This window comes from Hippopotamus amphibius, chromosome 17, assembly GCF_030028045.1.
Source record: "Hippopotamus amphibius kiboko isolate mHipAmp2 chromosome 17, mHipAmp2.hap2, whole genome shotgun sequence".
Classification (NCBI taxonomy): domain Eukaryota; kingdom Metazoa; phylum Chordata; class Mammalia; order Artiodactyla; family Hippopotamidae; genus Hippopotamus; species Hippopotamus amphibius.
Genome location: NC_080202.1, coordinates 7,564,285 through 7,580,479, shown reverse-complemented (window position 1 = coordinate 7,580,479; position 16,195 = coordinate 7,564,285). Strand labels below are relative to the sequence as shown.

General features: G+C 51.6%; 1 protein-coding gene across 1 annotated transcript in view; it reads left to right on the top strand.

Moving 5' to 3' along the window:
* Window positions 1-11,428: 11,428 nt before the first annotated feature.
* NTN1 (netrin 1) overlaps window positions 11,429-16,195 on the top strand; it is a 179,699-nt gene continuing 174,932 nt past the window's right edge. Inside the window, exons 1-2 of the mRNA XM_057716091.1 lie at window positions 11,429-11,580; window positions 12,029-13,114. Of these exons, the coding sequence (XP_057572074.1) occupies window positions 12,097-13,114 (1,018 nt within the window). The 5' untranslated portion in view covers window positions 11,429-11,580; window positions 12,029-12,096. The remainder of the gene's footprint in view (window positions 11,581-12,028; window positions 13,115-16,195) is intronic.

Sequence of the window (16,195 nt, the reverse complement as noted above, 5' to 3'; positions counted from 1 at the left end):
CAAATGAATTTGGGGGGAGGGACACAGTCATTCAGTCCCTAGCACCCAGTGTCACAGAGGCGTGAGGGTCAGGACATGTGTCGGCCTGAAGCACAGTCCAAGCCTGTACCACCCTGCTGCCCACCCAAGCAGCTCCCAGCAAACAGGGCTAGGGACCTGGGATCACTTGGAGGCCCCGGAAGTGAGGCACTCAGCCAGAGGGGAGGAGGTAGCTCCCTAGGCTAGGTCACATCCATGCAGCTTTGTGTCTAGTTTCTGGCATCATTCTGGGGGCCAGCACGGTGGTACTCGCTGCCTGATGGTAGCATTAGTGGGGGAGAGGTCCCCTCCTCCCCCACCCCTTCCTAGTTGCCTTTAGTACTTTATTATAGTTCAATAATCCACGCACTTACTCAATCTGTTTGGAATCAATGGTCCATGTCTATTTTCATCCCATACCACCTCTTGGAATTAGTCCCCTAAGTTTTCTTCCTATGTGACATGTAGACCAGTAATACCTCATTTTACTGACATTTGGGGAAAATAAAGGTGTTCCACGTAATTGGTTTTTGCAGTTAACAGAAGCTTACTCCTTGAAGCATAGAAACTCTTTATGTAATCATTTCCCTCTCCAAAAGCATGATTTTTTTGGCACTTCCCTGGTGGGCCAGTGGTTAAGACTCTGAGCTTCCAATGCTGGGGGCGTAGGTTTGATCCCTGGTTGGGGAACGAAGATCCCACACATGCAGCGTGGCCAAAGTGATGACTTTTTTCCACCTAATTTAGCAGAATTGAATATAGCATGTGTTCCCTAGGTGTGGCTGAAGGGATGACCCACAACCCATACCGAGGAGTCGTTCTAAAGCTGGCTCCTGGTCAGTTCACTCTGCATCCCTGCCTCAGTCTTCTCACCTGTAAATAGGGGAGCAAGGGGTGGATGCTGAGAGCTGCTCCCAGGCTTTCCTAACTCCACTGGGCTCTCGGAGACAGTACTGCCCTCGGAAAGTTGGGTGGTTGCAAGACCTGCCCTGATCCCTGGGTGGTGACTGGGATGGATTCTACTGTCAACCTGTCAATGTCCCCCAGTCACCCATTCCACTAGGATCCTGATCTGTGGTTCTCTGTGACCCTGGGAGGACAGAAGACGCCTGACCGCATAAACACTTCTAAGTGAAGAACTCTGGCATCCCTGTGGACGGAAATCCCTGGATATCATGGCCACTCTTCTCTCAAAGGCCCAGGAGACTATTGACTTGCTTCTGGAGTGTATTCTGAATTGTAAAGAATGCTGTGACCCTGCCCTCCAGAAAGGGGGGTTTTTACGCTACCTTAATACAAATGGCAAGTGCCTGGCAAGCTTATGTTGGAGGCGCTGAGCCCAGCATCACGGGAGGTAAAGAACAGGAAGATGTGGTCACACAGCCCATGGGAAGAAGACCCAAAGGAAGACTTCAGGAACATTTCAAAATCAGAGTGTTAGCGCTCCCTCTTTGCGTTCCTTTCATTTACCCCAAGTTGGCCTTTTAAGATTTGCAGGACACCCGCTGAATCCTGGCATTTCTAGGGTTTGGTGGTGTATTAGTTCCTATGGCCACTGTACCAAATTCCCACAAACTTGGTGGCTTAAAAGAACAGAAATTTATTCTCTCACAGTTCTGGAGGCCCGAAATTCGAAATCAGGATCACGGGATTAAAATCAAGGGCTGTGCTTTCTCCAGAGGCTCCGGAGGAAAATCAGTTCCTTGCTTCTTTCAGCTGCTGGTAGCTGCCAATATTCCTTGGCTTGTGGCCACATCACTCTGATTTCTGCCTCTGTCTTTGCACAGCCTTCTCTCTTCTATCGTGTTGGATCTCCCTCTGCCTCCCTCTCATAAAGACCTGTGATGGCATTTAGGGCCCACCTTCATAATCCACAATGAGCTTCCCATCTCAAGATCCTTACCTTAATCACATCTGCAAAGACCCCTTTTTGCCTTATAAGGTAACATTCAAAGATTCCAGAAATTAAGACATGGATATATGGGAAGGTGGGGGGGGGGGGGCATTTTTTCAGCCTACTGCAGGTGGTCACATTAATTGTCCATAATTTTGTGTTTTGATTAATTTTAATGAATTAGTAGTGAACTCCTGTTCTGTGCCAGGCAATCTGTTAAACACTGGGGATTCCAAAGGAAAAGACACAATTCCTCTCTCAAGAAGCTCATGGATTAGTCAGCGAAACAATATGATATTCAGAGCCATGGGAAAAGCCTCCAAGGCCTTGGAGGTACCCAGAATTTATCATTAAGAGTTCAAATTCCTGAGACTTCCCTGGTGGTCCAGTGGTTGAGACTCTGCTCTCCCAAGGCAGGGGGCACAGGTTCAATCCCTGATTGGGGAACTAAGATCCTACATGCCGGGTGGCAGAGCCAAAAAAAAAAAAAAAATCCAAATTCCTTATCAAAGTCTGCAAGGCCCTACATACTTTGGCCTGTACCCACCTCTCAGACCTCACCTCCCACCACTCCCCATCTTGCTCACCAAGCCCCCACCAAGCTGGCCTTCTTACCATTCCTTATACAAGTCAAGCTCTGCCGCAGGACCTTTGTACTTGCTGTTTCCTTTCCCTGGAATGCACACTCCCCCTGTCCTTCCACCATACGCCACAGTTCCACTCCTCACTTAACTCTGCTCTACTGGATCCTTCTCAGAGAGCCCCCCCTCCCCAAGAACCTTGTCTAGAAGTCCCTCCCCTCCTGGCACTCTGTCCCTTCCTCCACTTCATGTATGTTCCTAGCACTTATCACAATCAAGGCACTCTTGTCTGGGCCATCAGCACCTCTGGAAACATTTTGAGATGTGATGACCACAACTTCCCACAAGATCTTAAACCTAAATGCATCCTGTTTGTATTGCCAGTTCTCTTACTTTTTTTTGGCCTTAGTAAGACATTGAGCTAAATTTCAAGTGGATCAGGATGGGGTGGGGGTGGGGGCTCTTCTAGGGTGAATTTGTAAATGTGAGGAGCCATTTTTCAGTTGTCATGACATGTGTGTGGGGGTTGGGACCTAGTGGCATTTAGTGGACAGGGTTCAGGGATGCTGAATGTCCTGTAGCGGGCGCAGGACTGTTCTGCCCAGCAAAGAACTGTCTGGCCCCAAAAGCCAATAGCACCTCTGCAGAGAAACTGTCTTAAGGAAACAGTTTGTATTTAAGTCCTAAAATAGTATTTTTCAATTGTACTTGATAACCTTTCACCCTATAAGAATATTTCAGATTATTTCTCCCCAAATAGATCACCTTCTGCTAAACCTGTCTGTGTCCCACGAACCACTCAGACAACTTTCAGAGATCCTCCAATTCACCTCCTTCCTCCTGATGTCACTCCCGGGTCACCTCTACATTTGGTGGTTTCACTAATGGGACCCCTTTGTTCAGATTCTGTGTAAATGTTCAATGAGCTGAACTCCAGCTCTGGGCTCAGAGGTCCCCCACAATCTCCGCCCCCCCGGAGAATCGTCCTTTTATTGGCACCCTTCATTTTCTTCCTCTAAGGCCAGTCTTCCACCCATGACGAAGCTTCCCCAGACGGTGACCCGTTTTCTTTATTGTAATAGCGTTCAGAGTAGGACCTTGTCAAAAGCTTTTTCGAAATGAAAATAAATTACATCTGCTGGTTCCCCTTATCCACAGGCATTTTTCACCCCTTCAAAGAGCCCTGGTAGATTAAAGGATTTGGCGGATTTGGGGTTTGTATGGGCTTCTCTGCCCAACTCCAGAATCCTTAGCCAAGAAGCCAGCAGTAGGGGAGGGCCTGAGCTGAAGAGGCGGATACACAACACTGAGGCAATGGACAACACCCCAGGAAACCTACATGCTGTACCTGCCTGCTCTCCCATGCTCTAAAACCCTTTCCAGAACAGTCACATCTCCTGATGTCCTATCAAGGGACCTGGATCCCTTGAGCAATCTCCATGAGGCCAATCAGGGGAGCTGGGCTCTTAAAGCCTTGAAATAAGAGGAGGCCCTTAAATTCTTCAAGGGTGAGTGATTCAAGGATTATGAGTAGTAAAAACCCAAAAAACACAAAACACCCTCAGCTATCATATATTGAGCTTCTACTCTGCCAGCTTCTTTCCTTTTACAGGTTGCATCTTTCTAATCACCCAAACAAACCTGTAAGGTAAGTGTGATGGTCCCCATTTCACTGGGAGAAAACTGATGTGTTTCCTTCTCGATGGGTGAAGCCACTTGCTCGGGGTCACATAATTAAGTTGTAAATTGGAATCAAGGTTTGTCTAAGTCAAGTTCTTTCTGTTTCTGAAAGTTACACCATCATTCTAGACCCCATTGGCCCTTCTGGGGAGGCCAGGTGCCTGCATCACTTTTTCTCTGCTGCTACAATTTCCAGTTTACGTTGGAGTCCTGGGAACCACTTCATTTAATGTTTGTTCTCTTAACTGGACCAGACATACTCAGAAACACAGTCAAGCCAGGTCACAGCTCATACTTCTGGTAGACCTGAATCCCTTCTCCTTTCTAGAAATGGCTGAGACCCATTTGTATCAGATGACGCCAGCCAAGCCCATCTTGCCCCACAGGTGCTAAGAGCTCCAAACACTGGATCCAGGCCATTTGAGTTCAAATTCTACACTCTTCTACTCATCAGTGATATGAGCTTCAGCAAATTACTTTCCCAAGTCTCAGTTTCCTCCTCTGTAAAATGGAGCTAATAACATCCCTATCTCATAAGGTTCTTACAAGGTTTATGAGTTCATGACTGACAGAGTGCTCAGAGGAGGGCTTGGCACACAGCAAGCATTAAATAAATGTTTGACTTCAAAAGTAAAACCCTCAGTCATGCCCAAGGTGAAGGTCCCTCGGGTCATCTCATTTCTCTGAAGCCCTGACTCTCCTCCTGTCTTCCTTCCTTGCAAACCATTAGCCTGTGCCCTCTGGTATCCCCCTCCAATTATGGGATGTTCCCTCCCCTGCATCCTTACCCTGTTCACTGGTTGTCCCCCCACCCCACCCCCTGGCCTTCATGCTTACCCCCCAACCTGGCCTTCTCCTGAGGCCCCACTCATGCTATTCAGTGGGGCTGTTCTTCACCCACACCACACACACCCAGCACCCAGGCAGGGGGAGCTGTTGTCTTCTTCAATTCCTGTTGTTCTTTCCATCTTCAGGAAAACAACAGCAACCCCCTGCTCCTTTAAGGCAAGAACCACGCAGCTGTATCCCCGTCCACACCTCATCCATGCCATCTCCTCCCCATCAAGGTCACCCTTCTCTTTCTTTGAAGACACTGATGTTGAAAGCTCAGCCTCCGTGCACCAGTGCCAAATCGAATCTCAGAGACAGAGTTTGGGGTGAAGTAGAAAAGAATAGCTTTATTGCTTTGCCAGGCAAAGAGGGACACAGCAGACTCATGCCCTTCAAAAACTGTGTGTCCCAACCTGGGGGTATTTGGTGAGGAGTTTTATAGCAATGGTTCAAGGGCAGGGTTGCTGATAAGGATCAGGGTGTGTGCAGGGCCTGTATTCCTTTAATCTGGCCTCAGGTGGTCTCCTGAGCTTCTCTGAAGAATGCATCATCAAGTAGTTAGCATCTTCCATTTGTTGTGGGGTTTAGTTCTGCAGAAGAGCTCAAAGATATTGTTATGTGTATCCTTTGAGGTGGAACCAGGACCCTGTCCCAAGGCTGCACTATTGTTTCTAGACTACCCCCCCACCCCCGCAACGGCCCCTGTCTCTGCACCATCTCCCTTCCCTGAAAAGCAACTATTTGAACCTGCCCTTTGGAACTCAGGGAAGGTCATGGAGGCTGAACAGAAAGGCTCCCATGCCCAGGAGCCCCACAGAGTCCTGCTTGATTTCAACACCAGCATCTGGGTCAGCAAACCCTGATGCTGGTCCAGAGGATCTTTCATCCCCAGATGGGCAGACCATCTGGTCAACCTCCTCGTCTCCAGTCTGCTCCCCCTCTGTTTCCCAGCAGAAACCCCCCTCTTGCCCTTGGCGGGGCTTGTGGTCACCCAGAGCTCAGCTCTGTTCCACCTCTGGTATCCTTGGTGCAGATATTCAGTTTGGGGCCATTGTGTCCTCAGTTATTCCCACCTCATCTCTTCTTCTATCTTCCTGAACCGCTAGACCAGCTCTGTCCCACAGAAATTTCTGTGGTGATGGAAAGGTTTTTTGGTTTTTTGTTTTGTTTTTTTGTTTGTTTGTTTGTTTAATTTTTGGCCACGTTGCATGTAGGATCTTAGTTTCCTGATCAGGGGTTGAACCCGCACCCTCTGCATTGGAAGTGTAGAGTCTTAACCTCTGGACCACCAGGGAAGTCCCGATGGAAATGTTCTTTATTGGCACTCTCCAAGTCGGGGGCAATGAAGGAACTGAGCTTTAAATTTTATTGAATTTTAACTCATTCAAGCTGAAATGGAATGAGTGACATGTGGTTATTGGCTACCGTCTTGAATAGCACGGCTCTAGACCCTGGCCTCTCTGTTTCCTTTCCTGTCTGTGACCTGTCTTTGCCGCCTTCTCTCTTGAGCTTTGTCTCTGTGGTCCATCACATCAACCACCTTGTCCCTCTGACCCACCTCCTGGAAAAAAAAAAACCCTTTAACTCTGAATTAACCCAACAGTCCTGCTTTCTCTACACAGGGGCCGCTGAGCACTGCTGGGGCATGATTTTGCTGGGTGGCATTCTTTCTCGTAGAGGGTCACCAACCTCAATAGGTCTTTGAATTCTGCCCAGCAAGCATCATCCCCTTCTCCGTAATGACCCCATCAAGACTTCCTGCCTTTCCAAATCTGCTCCCTCGCTCTCGGCAGGTGGTATTACTTCCTGTCGCTTTGAAACAAGAGATGCTTTCAGACCACCTGACCACCCATTTTACAAGGTTAGTTTTATCTGTCTTCAACCTCCTTCTTCTCCTTCCTATCAACATTTAGGCAAGTTCAAATAGCCTTATCTTATAAACAACAACAACAACAAAAATCCCAACCTCCCCTCAATCCCATGTCACCTTCTAATCCCCCTATCTCTTTCCTGCCACTTGTTTTCACACTTCTGGAAAGTTGTCTACACGCGCTATCTCTACTCTTCTCACCCCCCATTCACTCCATCACCTGGGGCGGTCTGGCTTCTGTCCCCACCACGCCTCTGTCACTACTGGTCAAGGTCACCAAGGACTTCCTTGTAGTTCAGTCCAAAGGACTCTTTCAGATCTTATCTTGACCTTGCAGTCATATGACACCACTCACCGCCCCTCCTTTCTTGAAACTTGCCTGTTGGTTTCTAGGACACCTGAGTCTCCTAGTTTTCTCCCTCCTACTCTGGCTACTTCTAAGTTTTCTTGAAACGGCCACGTTCTCTTCTTCCTAAGGTGATCCTCAGGCTTCCCAGGTAAGGCTTGGATGCCAAGAACAGCGGCTCCCCCTCCCGATCGCATTCCTGGCCCAAACCCCTGGGAACGTGCTTTCTCACCCAGGAGGCTCACTGTTGTGTTTTGAACGCCAGTGTGTACTGTGAATCCCACTGCCTGACACGCCTTTTTGGGTGTGTATTTATAACCCCCCTTGAGAAACTCTCACCACACTTGGACATCTGTTTTTTTCATTTGTCTTCTCAAAGGCCAGTCTGCTGTAGGAAGGGACACTGACAAATTAGAGGGTATCGGGAGAGGCTTCAGAGTGGCCGGCAAAGTGTCCTGTGAGAACTCATTAAAAGAACTGAGAGACTTCCCTGGTGGTCCAGTGGTCAAGACTCCATGCTTCCACTGCAGGGGGCATGGGTTCGATCTCTGCTCGGGGAACTAAGATCCTGCATGCCACATGGCACAGCCAAAACAAACAAACAAAAAACTGGGAACATTTTGCCTAGAAGAAAGAAAACTGAGGGATGGTAGAGGGCTGACTTCCAACATTTGAAGAGGTGAAGAGGTAAAGCCTTGGTCGAGGCGGCTGTGTGGAATTGGAATGAAACCAACTGTACAAGTGGCAGGAAGGTGGGTGTCCCCAGAATGTTGCGGACCTCCAGGATGCAAGGTGACAGTCCTGCCCACCAGGATCTACTGTGGAAAATAAGCTTAGACCTAAGTGATTACAATAAAAGTGGAAGTGTCCTCCCCGCCTGCCACACATACGCTTCCTGAAGATCACTGGCCCAAGCTCAGCTGGCGAGATGCACCCCAGGGAGGACAATTTCAAACTTGCTGCCACTCAAGACCCATCAAAAGCTCTGGGACTTGGGGCTTCCTAGGTGGCACAGTGGTTAAGAATCCGCCTGCCAATGCAGAGGGCACGGGTGCGATCCCAGCTCCAGGAAGATCCCACATGCCACGGAGCAGTTGCCCGTGTGCCAAAAAAAAAAAAGCTCGGGGACAGAAACAGCGTAGCAGGAAGAAGCCTTCAGCACGCTGAAGATACTCCAAAATAGACCAAGTTGGGTGGGCAGTGAGTGGGGTACCCCGAGGTGTCTCTTTCAGACCCATCCTTCTCAGGATGTCTTCCTGACTTGTTTTGGTGCTATGCCATTGCCTTACCTTATGGGCCATCAAAGAAACCCTCCGTGAGGTTTAGGGATGGTGAGGATGTTTGCTTGTTACCTCACACAGTGTTCTCTTTATGAGGCCCCCCCAGGAGAAATTCCTGTCTGATTTTAGTACCAAGAATAGTTGTAATTCTCTTGAGTAATAGGTCTGTTCTTATCTTATGAACATTGGGAATTGTGTAACTGAAAAGGTCGTCTTTTCACTTTGGCTGCAGGAAAGCTTAGGGACAAATTTGTGGCCCACCCCCAGGAGGTAAATACGGCATCCCAGGGAGTGTTTTACTTTTATTCCCATCTCTACTTTGTCTTCCCTCTTAGTTTTTCTTTCTTCTCTTAGCTCTCCTTATTTTACTATACACCATCAAGAACAGATAAACAAAAATAAAAATCACCTGTAATCTCACTATCCAGAGATACCCACAATTAACAATGTTGTCTTTTTATGCATATTTAAAAAAAATAAAAACGAGAGCATACCATGCCTACTGTTTTTTTTGGGGGGCATAGTGTTTTGTAATTTGCTTTTTTCATTTTATAATACGTGATGAACATCCTTCTTTGTAGTTAAATGTTCTTCTTTAAATAACTTGAAATTTCTATGAAGATCTAGCGATTTACTAGACCACTGACTGACATTTCCACATCCACTTACTGTGTGCCTGGCTTTATATACATTCACTGTACCTATATATGAAAGTACACTCATGTAGATGACCTAAGTACAATATATACACATATTATAAGCTATAATATTCATATGTGTTGTCATTTGATGCTCACAACCCTATGAGATAGATATTATTGTCCCCCTTTTATAAATGAGGAAACCAAGGCACAGAAAGATGCAAAACTTGCCAAGGTCACACTGCAGCTCCAAATCATGTGCTCCTAACATGCCACGTGGCCTGTCAGTAAGTCACTGAGATTTCACAGTCCACAGAGTCAAACACAAAAAAAGAAACGTTTATCTCCTCCCACCTCACTTTCTAATTTATGTTATTTCGCCTTGTTTTAAGTACCCTTGTAAGTCACCTGAAATCCCCCTCTGCCACAAGGCAAGGCGTAAATAAACAGTGTAGAGAGTGGTACGTGGCACAAGAAGGCAAAGTTAAAATGTTACCCCAGGGGAGTGTATGAATCCAGGCTGTCCTGCAATGGAGTGGATTTATTTCCTTGGGCGGCAGTGAACTTCCATCTCTGGAAGAGCTGGCTTGGGTGGCCGTCTCTCAGGGAGGCTGGGGAAGGCGGTCTTCCAAAGAAACTGAGCTGGGCCAGACTAGCCCTGAGGCCCCTTCTTAGATTCCCAGAGTTTATGAAAATACCAATAAGACAAAATGAGGCACTCAATGGAGCTAATGCAGCAAGTCAGCTGTTGGGCCAGAACCAGGACCCTGGGCTTTCAAGCCATGTCTATTACTAGCTCACTCATCTAAAAGTAACAAGAGCGATGCAATTCCAAATGCTCAGCCCAGTGTACAATTTCCCCAGAGTGCTCTGGCTGCTGCTGGAAGACAAGTCAAAGGATGCTGTCACTGTCCTCGGCCCTTTTGTTAAGGTGGCAGAGAAGGAGGCAGAGAGAAGCTGGGTGGCCCCAAGGATGCCCCATGAGACTAGGACTGGGTGGGGTTATCCATCTGACAGATGTGAGGGGAGGAAGGAGCCAGGCTTTCTCTGCCTGGATTTGATGTTTACTAGCTGGCAGATCTTAGGTAAGTTTCTTCACCTCCTGAGACCTCAGTTTCCTCATCTGCAAAATGGAGTTTCATACCTACTCAGCAAAGCTGCTGTGGGCTCCTAAAAGGTAGTATGGGCTGCAGGACCCTTAAACACTGAGCCAGTAAGTATCTATCAGGCTGCCTCTGGATCTGGGGAGGTCTAGGCTGCCCCCAGCCTGAGGCCCGGCAGAGCCATCTGGGAGGGGCGTTGGCCAGTGCCCAGGTGCTGTCCTGGCTTTTCTCCCCTTCAGCCTCCAGCCCACCACAGCTTCCCGGGCAGGAAAGGGGCCTCTTTCCCGACAGATAGGCCCCGCGCACGGTGACAACTTGGGGGGGGGGGGGGCGCGGCGCGGGAGCAGCTCTTTCTCTCTGGACCCCAGAGGCTTCGGGCAGGAGGGGCGAGCCAGCAGAGGCTGCATCTTTCACGGCTCTTCCTCACGATCCCGGGCTGTCTGCCCACGGGGCACGGCCCTGTACGCGGTGCCACCGGGGCCATCAGGCTGGCTTAGAGGAAGGCCCGACCCCGGCGCAGCAAAGAAAACAAACACAGATGTGTCTGCCCGGGACCCGGAGGGAGAGGATCGGCCCCCCACCCCCCACCCCCCGGCCTGCGGCTCCCCCGGGCGTGGGGCCGGCGGAAACCCGCGGGGCTCCCCCGGGCAGCGCGGGGCCCGGGCGACGCGGACGGTGCCCGGCCGGCCCCTCCTCCCTCCGCGGGGTGCGCGCCGGGCCCAGCCCCCTCTCCGGGGTTTCCCCGGACGCTCTCCTCGCTTTCCCTTTGTCTCCGCGTCTCCTCCTCGGGCGCCCCGGTTCCCACCCGCTCGCGCCCTCGCTCTCTGCGGGTCCCGGGCAGCTCGCCTTCAACTTTCTTCTTTCCCGGGGTTAAAACTTTGCTCGCGAGCGGGCGGCCGCCCGCGGACGTTATTGGCCGGCGCCCCGCCCGGCGGCCCCGCCCCCCGCCCCCGCGCTCCCCTCCGCCCCCCACTCCCTGCGCGAGCGGCGGCGGCGGCGGCGGCGGCGGAGCCCTCGGGGGCGTGCGTGCGTGTGTGAGTGCGCGCCAGCCGGCGGGGGTGTGTGTGCGCCCCGGGCGCGGGCTGGGCGGCACTCGCACCGCGGCGGGAGCGGCGGGAGCCGGGCGGCCGCGTCGTCACTCGGGCGGGAGAGGCGGCGGCGGCGGCGGCGGCCGGGCCGGGCCGGGCCGGGGCTGGGGCTGGGGCAGCGGCGGCCGCGCCGGGCATGGAGCTGGCAAGCCCGCGCTGAGGCAGGACGCGCCCGCGAGCCGCCCGCGAGAGGCTCTCCGCCGGCCGGGGCCGGGCAAACTTTTCTTTCTCTTTTGCCCTCTCCTGAGGTAAAGCCCCGAAGGCGGGCTCGCCGGCCGGGGCGCGATCTGGGGCGGCGGAGCGGGACCCCGGGCTGCGGGAGGAGGGGGCGCGGGCCGTGCGGGCTCGGGGGGCCGGCGAGCTGCCCCGCGTCCGAACTCGGGGTGCTGGCGGGCCGACCGCGGACGGGCGGACGGGCGCGGGCGTGCCCCTCGGGCGGCGTGGAGGCGGCGGCGGCGGCGGCGGGGAAGCCGACCGATGGCCCGCGGCCCCGGCTCGCCGCCGGCGGGGAAGGGGAGGCGCGGGTGGTGCGGGCTTGGGGGCCGCCGGGACGCGGGGGAGCGAGGCGGGCGTTCGGCCGCGGGCTGGGTGCCGGGGAAGCCGAGCGTTCGCCTGCCCGCGTCCCCGCTCGCCGCCCCGCCGGGGGGCGGAGGGCGCGGGGCGGGCTGGCTGAGCGCGGCTCCCCTCTCTCCGCAGGCGCCTCGTGCGGCGGGCGTCCGGACCGACTCCTCGGCGCGGCGGGGCCGGGGCAGGCTGGACGCGGCATGATGCGCGCAGTGTGGGAGGCGCTGGCGGCGCTGGCGGCGGTGGCGTGCCTGGTGGGCGCGGTGCGCGGCGGGCCCGGGCTCAGCGTGTTCGCCGGCCAGGCGGCGCAGCCCGACCCCTGCTCGGACGAGAACGGCCACCCGCGCCGCTGCATCCCGGACTTTGTCAACGCGGCCTTCGGCAAGGACGTGCGCGTGTCCAGCACCTGCGGCCGGCCCCCGGCGCGCTACTGCGTGGTGAGCGAGCGCGGCGAGGAGCGGCTGCGCTCCTGCCACCTCTGCAACGCGTCCGACCCCAAGAAGGCGCACCCGCCCGCCTTCCTCACCGATCTCAACAACCCGCACAACCTGACGTGCTGGCAGTCCGAGAACTACCTGCAGTTCCCGCACAACGTCACGCTCACGCTGTCGCTCGGCAAGAAGTTCGAGGTGACCTACGTGAGCCTGCAGTTCTGCTCGCCGCGGCCCGAGTCCATGGCCATCTACAAGTCCATGGACTACGGGCGCACGTGGGTGCCCTTCCAGTTCTACTCCACGCAGTGCCGCAAGATGTACAACCGGCCGCACCGCGCGCCCATCACCAAGCAGAACGAGCAGGAGGCCGTGTGCACCGACTCGCACACCGACATGCGCCCGCTCTCGGGCGGCCTCATCGCCTTCAGCACGCTGGACGGGCGGCCCTCGGCGCACGACTTCGACAACTCGCCCGTGCTGCAGGACTGGGTCACGGCCACCGACATCCGCGTGGCCTTCAGCCGCCTGCACACGTTCGGCGACGAGAACGAGGACGACTCGGAGCTGGCGCGCGACTCGTACTTCTACGCCGTGTCCGACCTGCAGGTGGGCGGCCGCTGCAAGTGCAACGGCCACGCGGCCCGCTGCGTGCGCGACCGCGACGACAGCCTGGTGTGCGACTGCAGGCACAACACGGCCGGCCCGGAGTGCGACCGCTGCAAGCCCTTCCACTACGACCGGCCCTGGCAGCGCGCCACCGCCCGCGAGGCCAACGAGTGCGTGGGTGAGTGGGGCGCCGCGGGGACGCGGGCGGCGGGCGGGGACCGGGGCGGCTGCTCCCGGGCCTCGCGACCGAGGGTTCCGGAGGATCGCCCGCTGCGTGGATGTGGTGGGGATGGTGGGAGGCGCGTTCCGGGAAATCCTGGCCCGCGAAGCGCCGAGAGCCGGTCCACTCGCGCGCGTGGCGCTGGCCGTGGACGCTCGGGTTTGCGTCCAGGGCGCTGCGCGAAGCCAAGCTGCGGGGAAAGGGCTTTGCAAAAAATTCGCCGCTCCGTCCCCCTAACACCACATCTAAAGGCAAACACTCATTGCCTTCCCCTCAGTTTGGCGGGACCCTGGGATACACCTCCGCCCCACCTCCCCCTTTTCCTAGGGCTGCAGCTGTGCGCGCTGTTGGGGACCCCGGCCGGGTTCCTGGGAAGTTCCAGCTCCACGACCGCAAATCCCTTGGGAGATGGCAAAGGGATTTGCAGTTTGGGGCCAATTAGGTTACACGACGACTATCACTTCTGCGTTCTCCATTTTTGTCCTTTATGGTTTGAAAATAGATTTTTTTTTTCTTTTGGACAGCGGTGTTTGTGTTAGCAAAAGAATGATGTGATTTAGGTTAATTACCATCTACAGGTTCCTGAAGAGAGTTTACTGATTATTTTAAAGTAATTCAATCCCGGTCCAAAAAAGAAATATACCAGATTTTTTTGTTAGTTTCAGGGTTTGGTGAAATTAAACAGTTCCGAATTAACTAAGGGCCCAGATTCTCGATTTAATGGGGTTTCAGTTCCTGAAAGAGAAATCTGGCAAAACCCGCACTGGTGGATACTATGAGGTCAGAAATGAGGCTTAAAAAAAAGAACCGTTCTGTTTCTGAATCATACAACTTTGCTGCTGCAGAAACTCTGAGGCATCAGTTTCTCCCCAGAAGGAAAAAGGGAAAAAAAGAGGAGAAAGGTAGTCAGACCGTGCTCTGCTTTTCCAGTATGAGATGTAAATGTCCAAATCCCACATTTTATTTTAATGAAACTCATCAATGTCAGTCATCAGTATAGTTGGTCAGTTTGCCCTTGGGTGTTCATCTTTTGTGGACTAGAGATGTTTCCTCCCCCTCCCCCCCCGCCCCACACAGCCAGTGTGAGTCTCTTCAATTGCTCCAGCCTCTGAGGCACATTACAAAGTTTGCTGGTCCCCACAAACACACTTTTTGAGGTCTGGTTCTGATTAATTGTGTCATGTTGTTGTCGAATAGTTTGTGCCTCATGACTGTGGATGCAGACTTTTGGAATGGAAAACATGTTTTGGAGAAGCCCGGTCGGCTCTGAGGCCCAGGCAGGCGTCCTGGTCTGCAGAGGGCTGTTCTCCTGTTGCATGGCGGGGCCTCCATTTTTACACTCCAAGTGTCCGCTTTTGCAGGCCTAACTGTCCTTCCCCCCTCCTTTATGGGACGGAACCGGTTGCCAGTTGGAAGAGACTTTTCAGGATTCGGAGGCGAGATAGTGGTTACACCCCAACCTAGTCGTCTTCGAAAATAAAACTCCTTTGGTCTTCGAAAATAAAACTCCTTTGATCGGCTCAATTCCTTCAGAAATGTTGGTTTTTCCCATCTCTTCTCTTTCTTCTCCCTTTTCCTCTTTTCTTTTCTTCCTTTTGTGCGTAAAAACCCTTTATTGACATTTAAAAGGCCTCCCAGGGTTTTGCTATCAGTTTTAGTTTGTATGTGCATACGAAAGATAACTTCTCATTGTCGCTAGCAGGGTCTGATTGGAAAAAACGCAGTGAATACATTGAGGCAAATAAACTGGCTATGATGGTAGCATTTTACTGGCTTGAATATTCGTGTTAGCAGCGGTGGTATTGTTCAGATACCACCCACCCCCATCTCTCCCTCTCAGTTTAGATGTGGAGACGTAACCCCCAGTTGTAACAATGGCCATGCACTTGAAATAATCTCTATAGTCGAGGATTTTGTCTTTTGACCAAAGCACTAACTCTGTGCACAAATTGGATTGACTGGTTTTATTTTTTTTAAGCCAAATTGAGCAATCAACATATTAACTAACGTCATTAGTAAGCCTTTTTTGTTCAAAAAGTTTAATTAGGCCTAATAAGTACATAATCTACATGACAAATAATCGGCTAACAATATTTTCTGGGTTTTACTGAAGTTATTTTAATTCTCAGTAGTTAAAGTATCTTTAAATCTTGCCAATTATTCAGTCATCTCATAAAAGCCAAGCCAATTCAACGATGTTAAAGTTATTTATAGTTTCCTTTTTGAATAGATGTTCTGATACCTTGTAGATATAGCCTCGGGAATGTCAGGTTGAAGTTCCCATAAAGTCTTAATTGAAGTCTTAGTGATTTTTCCATCATTCCACAAAAGAGAAAGCCAGCAAAGACAATTTAGAAGTGATTTACAATTAAAGGTCGAGGTTTTATGAAAAGGCCCTGAAGTGGAGATATGTGAATGAATTAGTGTTTGACAGGTGTTCTGAGACACTACAGGGCACTGTGCTAGGAAAAAGCATTAATAAATCCTTCAAACACTAACTTTTGTACTATCATTGGCTCAGATTTTTTCCCCCAACATAATCCCATCTTGTGAATTTCACACTGTTGACGTATAAAGTCAAGCTACTCAGATTATTTACAACTGAGGCAAAGTAAAGAAGTATTTTTTTATTCTAAAAATGAGTCGATAAAAAATGAAGTGTTATAACTGTCTATCTTTGCCTTTCTAAAATAATGAGACATGACACGATAAAGTGGCATCGGTCTCTAGGTTAACCTCTCACCACCCCCCTCCCAGAGTCCTAAAACTTAAAAAAAAAAAAAAAAATCGGTATTATCATTTGACTACACGGTTCTACATAGGGCCGAGGTGCTTTCAGTTTACTAAGAAATGCATAGATCCTATAGGTTTTCTTTGGTCCAGCTTTCTTTTCGGGGTTGTTTCAGGGTGGAGCTCTCTATGGAATAAACATGAACTTCTGTAAACAGGGTCCAGTTTCATTTTAAATGCAATTTTGGTTTTCTTCTGGAAAAGAAAAAACCCAAAACAGTATGGAAAACAAGACTACGTATAACGTCT